Source organism: Triticum urartu, chromosome 5, assembly GCF_003073215.2.
Source record: "Triticum urartu cultivar G1812 chromosome 5, Tu2.1, whole genome shotgun sequence".
Taxonomy (NCBI): domain Eukaryota; kingdom Viridiplantae; phylum Streptophyta; class Magnoliopsida; order Poales; family Poaceae; genus Triticum; species Triticum urartu.
The window spans coordinates 142,729,592-142,739,533 of record NC_053026.1 but is presented as its reverse complement, the minus strand read 5'-3'; the positions used below and the strand labels follow the sequence as shown (position 1 = coordinate 142,739,533).

General features: G+C 42.8%; 1 protein-coding gene across 2 annotated transcripts; it reads right to left on the bottom strand.

Annotated features, from left to right (window-relative positions):
• Positions 1–258: 258 nt before the first annotated feature.
• On the bottom strand, positions 259–8,990 carry LOC125508224. 2 transcript variants are annotated; one of them, XM_048672852.1, is made up of 15 exons: positions 8,663–8,990; positions 5,812–5,906; positions 5,611–5,724; positions 4,829–4,933; positions 4,676–4,747; positions 3,937–4,049; positions 3,524–3,658; positions 3,374–3,442; positions 3,206–3,293; positions 3,044–3,115; positions 2,866–2,966; positions 2,209–2,326; positions 2,059–2,118; positions 1,431–1,541; positions 259–620 (listed from the first exon to the last, which is right to left on the bottom strand). In XM_048672852.1, the coding sequence occupies exons 1-15, from the start codon at positions 8,841–8,843 to the stop codon at positions 513–515; spliced, it is 1,542 nt and encodes a 513-aa protein (XP_048528809.1). In that variant the 5' UTR covers positions 8,844–8,990; the 3' UTR covers positions 259–512. The 2 variants fall into 2 exon arrangements, with proteins under 2 accessions (XP_048528809.1, XP_048528810.1); XM_048672853.1 differs by having other exon boundaries at positions 5,611–5,743; positions 8,663–8,678.
• Positions 8,991–9,942: the final 952 nt, after the last annotated feature.

The window sequence follows — 9,942 nt, the reverse complement described above, 5'->3', positions numbered from 1 at the left end:
ATGTGAACACGCCTAGACCATACAATTTGGTTTGGAGTGTCGAAATATTTGGAACTTTTGTTGGGTTGGCTATGTGCATCATGATTTCGTACCACACATGGTGAACGACTGAATGTCGATTTGACCTGGATCTTTGGTAACGGAATCCATTTTCCAAAATATACAGACGACATCGAGGATATTTTAACTGTTATTAAGAATGCACTACTCAACAAGCAACTCTGGACAAGTAAATGTGAACAGGAATAAAAGCAGCAATGCAGAAAAATTGTTTAACTATTGTTTCATTACATATATGATTATTATTTACAAGTAACATGTACAGATTTTGGACCTAAACAAGGCACCCTTAGTTACACTCAATAGAACTCGCCAATGTCGGAAAATAGAATCTAAGATATTGCGTACAGATGGTACATTGAAAGCAACGAGTTCCTTGAGGATGCGCAGATGCCTTCTGAGTTCTGGCTTGTGCTTTTATACAGAGAAATACATCTCCTTTGAGGCGACAGTTAAGAAGCAGGGTTCTGTTGTGCTCGCATCACCATTTCTTCAGTCGTGGTGCCTATGATTTCGTTGGCACGCTTCAACGGAGCACATAAGATTCTGCCAATCGAATCCTGAGGGGCACAAATTCCTTGTAAGCATGAAGATACTACCTTGGAACTGACTGTAGGTTGGATGATATTTACTCAGCTAACGACTGTCAACCAGAATGGTGAAAAGCTATGTTATGTAACAAGCTAGCAGGAGCTAAACAGGAAGCAGAGACAACCATGGGACATGCACCGTTTGCAATATATATTTTCTTCAAAGCACTAGTTCAAATGCAAATTCTGATGGATGGTAAATCTTACAGCATGTTTTGAATATACTAGTGTGCCAATATTTATTCTTCTATGCCATACTAAATATTGGAAGCTACATGTTTCTTTCTCCATCACATGAATAACATAACATAGGACAAGACGATGATGAAATTGCAAAAAAAAATAAAGAGAGAGGTGAAATTAACTTAACATAGTCCAAACTCCAAAAGTAGATGCAGCTCTAATTCTTTACTTCTCATGTTTGAATCACCAAAAAAGAACATCTAACGGGCAATAACAGCAAAGGGGTCGAACCACTATCACCATTTTCTTCAACCAGATAAGCTCATAATAACCTTCTTTTTCAACAAAATCCTTGCATAACTGCTGGTAATCAACTAGAGACCACATTCCATGAGAGTGGTTCTCACATGCAACCTACAAGTTCTATTTTCAAACAAACATGCAACCACTTTTACGGCAAACCTGACTAGCTTTTACCTGCCACACAGACCTACCAGCTGGACTGCTGGAGCTGATCCAAACTTCCAACTTTCGACACAAGTATAGAGGTCATTACTGTAGATTTTTGGATCAGAATGAAACTGTTCAAAGATTTACCCGATGAACGATGCCAAGCTTCTCTAACTTCTTTACAGCATCGTGAACATCAAAATTGCACTCGGCGCCAAACTCCTCTTTAATTAGCTCCTCACAATGCAAATCAAGATCCTGGAAAGAACAGCACAACAATAAAATACTGTAAGGTTCGTAAGTCCTCGTTAGTGGTCACTCCCCAACAAAAAAAAAAGCATATGAATGTACAGCAACCCAGAAATTTCTTCGTTGCAATATCTTGTACAAAGAGTGATATTTGGTTAAAATTATTGGGCAACTAATGTGATCGAGTAAATACTTTATTTATATACAAGAACTAACATCTGCGATGGCCAAACAACAAATAACACCTACATATAACAATGCACATGGAACACATTTCTGTTCTAACAATGCATGATGATGGACACTGATGTTACTGAGACAAGCCTCCGGAACACAAGGTAAACTCAGGATAATATATAATAATGTCAAAGGTCTCAAATATTACAAGAGGCAAAACAAGAGTTGAATAAGTAATGGAAAATTTTGGCATAATAATTACCAAAAACAACAAAATGGAGATAAATGCTACAAGAGATGCCCAAAATAGAGGAAGTGATATCGCATAACACTACTTCGCCCTGCTTACTTGTATAGTTGCCTTCCCTTGCTCCATTAAAATATAGTAAGAAATTATGACCTCCTTAACCTATGTGGAAAAACGACGGATATCAGTACACAGCACATTAGATATAGGTAAAACTTGTATTGCAAGACACGTTTTTTATTTGCTCCGTACTTCTTGCTGTATCACATCATCACATAAGTGTAGAAGTGTTCCTTTCCCACTATCAAGTTGTTTGTCATACATTGATTTTGTAATCAAATTCTGATATAGTGTCATATTTTGCTGAAACCTGTATCACAAAATACAAATCCATCACATACAACCAATGATAAATATAATAAGATCACATTTAATCTAGTATATCAAAATAAATCTACAAACAAACATTAGTGAGCTACGCTTATTTAGCTCGAATTGGAAACTGGTTACATCGCAACGTAAGTTTAAGTTGCCTAAAACCGAAACAAAGAACATCAATCAAGAACTTACTGTTGGAATTGTTGGGCTTTTAGCCCATTTATTATTTCCAATAATTCCTGAAAATCTCAGAGGCCCTTATGGCTTATTCATGCATGGCAAAGGGAGTGTGGAACTCTTCTTCCACCGCACCATATGTGCTTCTCCCTTCTGTTAGGGATTGTGTTTGGTCTACTACTAGTAGCAATCGAAATGGATATGATATTCGTCCGTTATGTACCCGGTTGCATGACTAGTTACATCAATCTGTTATTTGATTCCATTATCATCTCTACTATGATTATCATGTTTTTTATCTACCTTTTTCAGGATTAAACTTAATGGAAAACTTCTCAATTATTCAACACGTACGTGAAGTAGATCTTAGCACAATAGCCAATCACCCCAGACATGATTGCAATGACAACCCATACATCAGCCTTCGGCATTTCAAGAGAACCAACAAGAGTGACCTGCAAGTAACAAGCAGTTAATGTAGTAAAGTATTGAAATAAATGCATCCAGAGAGAACCAGATAGTAGGAACATACCAAACCTATAACAGCAGAAATAAGAAACTTGACCCAATCCATTGGTGTTAAAGTGGGATTCTTCTTCTCTGGCTACAAAATATGGTCCAATTTCAGGTCCTCAATAACAACCACCAAGACAGTGAAGCAATTAAACAGATGTTGAATACATATGGATCTTACCAGAACAATTTCCATATCAGCCATTGGAATATTTTTGAAATGCTTCACAAATATTCCACGACTAGGCTTAGCCTTCATGCCAGCCTGCCTGTACATATAATATATCACTAAATCACCACTGGAAGCATAAGAATCTTTCATGAATATGCAGGTTGGTTGAAAAGCTACCTGTACACTACAATCATCCTATCAAATGTAGGTTCTTGAATTGTCATCTTACTCATCAGGTTTTTTATGCTGTCAAGAAGAACATACCGGTTCTTAAGATTACATTTGATTGTAGTCTTATAAAACTTTAATGATAAAACTATGAGCAACCTTAGCTCAATTTTTTCTAGCCGAATGCGTTCGACAAATAGCTCTTGTTCTTCTGTGTCTTCAATAATTTCATCGGTCTTTTTGATGTCGTTTCTTGACTTCGACTGTGGTTTCTTAGAGAACAACCTATCAATCCTAAGAAGGAATTACAACAACTTTGCAATCAGGATTAGCCTGGGTTAAAGATTTCAAAAAAAAAAGGGCAGCCCGGTGCATGTAGCTCCCGCTTGCGCAGGGTCCGGGGAAGGGCAACCACTTTGGGTCTATTGTACGCAGCCTTTCCCTACATTTCTGCAAGAGGCTGTTTACAGGACTTGCACCCGTGACCTCATGGTCATAAGGCAGCAGCTTTACCACTGCGCCAAGGCTCCCCTTCATTAAAGAGTTCAAAGATGTTCAAATAAACTCGATACCTGGTAACCCTTTGCAATGAACTCCAAACTCGGGATATGAGTACATCCACTTTCTCCATGACAAAGTAATCAGTTGTACGGTCGAACCCAACACCACGACGGAAGATAATGTACTACAAAGAAGCCAATACGGAATATAATTGTTCAAATATATAGCCCATCTTTTCCAACCTAACCAAACTTTTGGGTGAACTGATTGGTGTGCAAATCAATATGGTACCAGAGCCAGCCAACATGTCTCAAGTTCATGTCCCAGCCAATGGTGTATGAATAGAAAATAGTTGGGGCCTTACATCGATCTCACGTCTAAGGTATGGTGACCTAAGTGGGGGTGTTGAATATATGGCCCACGTTTCCCTAATAGCTCGATCTTTTGGGTGAACTGATTGGTGCATACAATTCAATAATGAGAAGAAAAATTAAGAGTTTGGCACCCCAAAAGATTGGTATCCAAGGATTTTCCACTCCATGCGTCACTGGCATGTAGCACCTCTACCCACATGTCAGTCAGATATGGAGTAGCAAATCCTTAGAATATTCCTATTACAATATGAACCCCAACATTAGCAAAAAGGAGTAACTTATTACCCTCATTAGATATGCAAAAGTAAGGAAAGAATATAAATCGTGAAATGAGAACACACCCTTATCACACACTAGTAATCATAACTTCCTTAAATTAAAACCATAATACATGGCATCAAGGGAAAGTGGTCAGTTACAAAGACATGAAGATTACCTTGTCAGCAAATGTAGGCAGATTATCATGTGGGTGTTCTTTAAAGTATGTTGTCAACAACTTCTTGTCCAGCTACGTTTGAAGAGAAAATTTTCAGTGCAGTGGACATGTACTTTTCTAATGCTAACTTGAAAAGCTTATAATTTTTTGAACCTTAGATTCATCAACTTTGATGGGGAGGTTCAAAAGATATTTTCCAGATTGTGCAACATCATACTCTTCATCAGATAACAACTTGAAGTTGCTCTTTTCCATTATCTGCTCGATACAGTAGATCCAAATGGTTACAACTTTAAGCTATCGCATAAACTAAATAGTAAATGTTACAAAATCATTGTTACTATGATGTCAATTAGGCGTGACACATCATCAGATTACCATTTGGTTCTCTTTTCTAGTTCAGATAATGGAAGTTAATATGTCAGCCTACTATCAACAGAATTTTCTTTTCAAGCTTTACCGAGGAAACCCAGAAAGTCAAACTAATTTCAAGCCCAAAACAACACAAAAAGGACATGGAACAATTTTTCCAATAACAGAAGCTGGAGACAATTGATAAAACCATACATTTCGATGCAAAATTAAGCAAACAAAGTACCGACAAAAAGTAAGAAGTTCTAGCAACAGGACACCCCAAGATTATTTTGTAAAGTATTATGGGATTGCCTAGCTAGTTTTTGATGGAAAAACAGCAGCGAGGCCACAAATGCCTGATATTCAGACTTCACATCTCATGAATGGTTTTGTCTGCATAATATTAATGTCACCTCAGTGTTTACTTGCATTCACATGTTATTCTTAAATAGGCATTTCAAATAATATTTCACTCAGTTTTTTTGTTTGTTGTGATGATTGAATAAAAGAACACATACAAAACCAAGGGAGGTCTTCATATGTCAGGACAGGATATATATATGTAAAGTACTGCAGCCAACCTGGAAAAGATATGTCATGAAATTGAATTCAAGAGTATCGATCTCCTCGGGTGTCAGATTCTGCTGTTCCAGCCTCTTCTCACCATTAACAGGGTCAAATAGCGAGTACAGTTGCTGCATCGAGAAGTGCACACTGAGACACAAGAATCTGGGCATGTTATATTTGAATCCCAACAATTGGAACAATCAAAAAGAGCCCACCATTAAATCATCGAACTGGAGGAGATACCAAGCCCTGATGGTGTACTCCACCTTCTTGCACAGCTTTAGGAACTCATTGCGATCCACCTCATGCTCTGAGCATATATTAGAAGAAATGGAATGAATTAAGGGCAAACCTCCAGTGTCGATATCTTTTCATCTAATCCACTAAGAATAGAAAGAACGCTTGCAGCACAATCAATACAATAAGATCTTCAGTTGGTAAAATATGTGCCGAATATTATGTGTACGAGGTTACAGCTGGACTTGTAATTAGCGGAGGGTTAGGTGTTTGTGTCGGACATGTGTAACCCGGGCCTATTATATAAAGGCACCGCCGGGTAGCCCAATGTGAGAGCCTGACTCAATAGGAATGATATACTACTTATATCAACAAGGAATTCCTTCTTTTCTGGGAGCCCATTCGAAAAGAACTCCAAAGTTAAGCATGCTTGGCTTGGAGTAATTCTAGGATGGGTGACCGACCGGGAAGTTGGTCCCGGGTGCGCACGAGTGAGGGCAGTGTGCAGGAAAGACTAGTGTTGGTCTGTGGGGCCAGTCTAGATCCCGCGCAACAGCCAGGAACCGGTGGGTTGTGGCCGGGGCGTTACACCAAATAGACTAGACACAAGTTGTTAGGCTAGACAAAGATCACGATAGTGAAGGTCCGGACGCCCGTAGCAGGAGTGGCTGGACCAGCCGTGGTGGATGGTCGAAGACCTGTCTGATGGTCTCGGTGTGCTTGTCATCGACTCTACTATGTTGTTTTAGTACATGGGGAGGAGTGCATGTAGTCATGCCCCGGGGATGTACCCATGTCAGTGAACCTCGTTATTAAATCTTGGTGTTGTTTCATTGCGCGTGTGTCACTGCTTGACCTCGACGGATCGACATGCGCTCTAACAAGTGGTATCATGAGCTAGGTTACAAGGCGGTTATTCAATTTGATCTAGAGGCGACAACCGTTCGTTCCAAGCTACCACTGGTGGCGGATCGAGCCGTGTGTAGTGATCGATGGTTGGGAGACTGTGGGTCTGAATTGTTGTGACAGAAGCAGTTTGAAGCAACGGTGCATGAATCGTCGTGCTCAAGAGGAAATAGGCGAGATCAGATCCAGGCCAGCAATCGGCCGCAGAGCACGCAAAAAACACGCGGATACTCATACGCAGATGCCACATGCAAGCGGCTCATGCGAGGTAGCATCCGCCAGGCAAGGCCCATCGGCAGGGCAGGGCGCAACATGGAGTAGCCTATGGCCCGTGCCTATGCGACTGCATCAGGGGCAAGGCCGAAGGGGGCCCAAAGCGCTTCCCGTGCAGGTGTTGCCCAAGGCAGGGCTAGAGGGGAGCAACTAATTGGAGGGTACGGTCACTCCCGGTGCGTGGAAGTGCTCCAATGGCTCCATGTGGTGCGCCCCAGTGTCGGCACGTGTCGCATGTGGGGTGCTTTCCCCATGGGGGCGGTTTTTGGGGGGTTTAGGTTTTTCTTTGGTTTTTTTTTCCTGTTTCTCAGGTTTTCCAGTTTTTGTCTGTCATGAGCATAGAGCACAGGTGTGCATCCGCATGAAGCACATGTGTGCTGTCAGATGGACCCCACCTTTTGCCTCGCCGGCGATCACCAGAGAGGTGGGAGAGGAGAACACACACGAGAAAGAGAGTTTTTTTTTGCCTCGTCGGAGGAGAGAACACAGCATTTTTTTTTTGTTTCTTCCCTTTTACTCTTCAATTACAGAGAAACGGCTCTAACAGTCACGTGGCGATTCTTGGGATTCGTACCATCCCATGAGTCAAATCGCATGTGCGCGTGGGCTACACCATCATCCCCTAAACCAGCCGCCCTACAATGTCGTGCCATCCCACAACCAGGCAAGCTTAAATTGATCGGTGTAGTGACCTAATCAACCAGGCTAGCTGCAGACCACGACAGTGAGTGCAAAAACGCTGCCATGGCACTACGCCGCCGCCAAGGAAGAACAGGGTTCCGGAGGTGCTCTTCCGCGTGTCCACGTTGCCACCCAAATCACTGTCGTTGTATCCAACGAGCCGTGGCGTGCTGTTTCCCTTGGTGTATCTGCAGCCAAGGTGAATTGTGCCGGCGAAATACCGTAGAATGTGTTTGACGGTGGTGAGATGTCCTTCCATTGGCGCCTACATGAACCAAGAGACATAGCCGACGGAGAAAGTCTGGTCTGGACGTGTGTGAACCGGGTACCGCAGGCTGCCAATGATGTTGCGGTACTGCGTCGCGTCGACCATCGGCGCTGTGCTTTCTCTGGACAGCTTGAAGCACGGCTCCATCAGCATGTGGCACGGCTTGCACCCAGCCATGCCACTCTTCTCGAGCAGCTTGCGGGCATACACACTCTGGGCAATGAAAATGCCGCTTGAGCTCTGCTGCACCTCGATTCCAAGATAGAAGCTCAGCAAGCCCAAGTCTGACATCTTAACAGACTCTGCATCTCGCGCTTGAATTTGGCAATCTCATCGGCATCGGATCCGTGATCACTGTTACAGTATATGTGGATTGCACTAGCCCTTTCCATCAGTTCGGACTTTTGGATTGCACTACTCTTTTGTAATTTTGTACTGTATATGTCCAGTCAGGTATGGTAATGAAGAACATATTTTAGGAGCCAGAGCTTGTTGATTGCGGCACCAACCTACTTTCGGTAAACTATTTATCTTATCTTACTGCATTTTACGGCAAAGAAGAGAAGTGCAACGAACAAACCAGGCAAGCGAGATACAGAGACGGGCCTGCTGGAGAGAAGGCGAGGGAGGGAGGTGGTGACCCAATTAACTCGCAATCGCTTAGAGCGTGACGATGTACGTATTAGCGAGTGGATACTTACCGATGAGGTCGGCGAGCTTCATTACTAGTTTGGGCTTGATGATGGGGATCACCGCCTCCCTCTCCATCCGCACCACCTCCCTCGCCACCCCGTCCTTCCTCACGTCCAGACCTCTGCCCCCAATCACCGACCCCGTCTCCGCCTCCTGATTCTTATGCTTCTCCTCCGCTGCCGACGCCATCACGCAAGCAGCGGCAGCAGAGGGTTCGGGCTAATCGTAATCCGGCGACGAGCAGAAGCGGCGGTGGAAAAGAGAGCTCGGAGGGGTCTGGGAATGCGATGAGGAAAGGGGAGTGGTTGTTAATGCAATTGCTAGGCGCACCCGTCCACGCCATTGTGTGCGCGAATAAACAGAGGAGGCGTGATGCGCCACGTGGTGGACCTTGCTAAATCATTGTGCCTTGGTGTGCACGTGGCGAAAACGACGTTTGTCGGAGTGCGATTGGGGCAAGCTAGTATTATTTTTCTTTCAAAAGAAAACTAGTAGTATTTTTCTTTTCTTTTAGGCAGCGCTAGGCGTCGGCCTGTCCTGTTCCTGCCGCACAATAATGACTTCTTTAAGTCTTTTCTTCTTCTCCTCTTTCACTCAACATAATGACTTCTTTGAGTCGTAGTACGATCGAGCGCGTAGGTCGTCTTTTTTTCTTCATTCGTAAAAAGTCGCCTTCACAATTTAAGTTGGATGCGATCGGGTGATGTTAGAAACTGATTCAGTTTCGCTAAAACAAGTTGTCTCTTTTAAAGCTTATGATTTATCTGGTTTAGGTGTTGTGTTTAGGAAAATAAAGTTCCAGCTAAGGGTTTGTGTGTCCGATGTATGTATTAATTATTGTCCAAGGTCTTGTAATCAGGCTGCGCACACTTTAGTTACACATGGTACGACTCTAGATAAGGGGACTTGTGAAATCTGGCTTGGCCAATTTCCAAACTTTGTATTAGATGTTGTAGCTGGCGACTTGTCCAACGGTGTTATATAATGGAATACAATGTGTTTCTCTCGCCTTATCTCTTCTCGTCTTCCATCTAATGCACACCACCATCTCAGCATCCCGTTGTTGCTAAATCCGCAAGTTCCCACCCGAGCGTCGCCGTCGGGTCACTGACGGAGCTGCATGTAGTTATGCAGGGGCCATGCCTCCTCCCCAACTTGGAGACATTGTCCGGAGAATTTATTTATTTTGGAGGTGCTTAATTAGAGAAATATAGTCTTTGACCCCCTCGGACATTGTTGTATTTTCCTTTCCCCCCTCCAGCTTTTTATGTCTAGCTCCGCCACTGTG

Bases quoted from the DNA above. Each gene is read 5' to 3' on its own strand.
- LOC125508224 (XM_048672852.1), bottom strand. From the start codon at position 8,843: ATGGCGTCGGCAGCGGAGGAGAAGCATAAGAATCAGGAGGCGGAGACG. The intron at 5,725-5,811 runs GTGGGCTCTTTT...TTCTCGATGCAG, and splicing joins TCCAGTTCGATGATTTAATG to CAACTGTACTCGCTATTTGA. The intron at 1,542-2,058 runs GTAAGCAGGGCG...TGTTCTTTCCAG, and splicing joins AAGGGAAGGCAACTATACAA to GATCTTGATTTGCATTGTGA.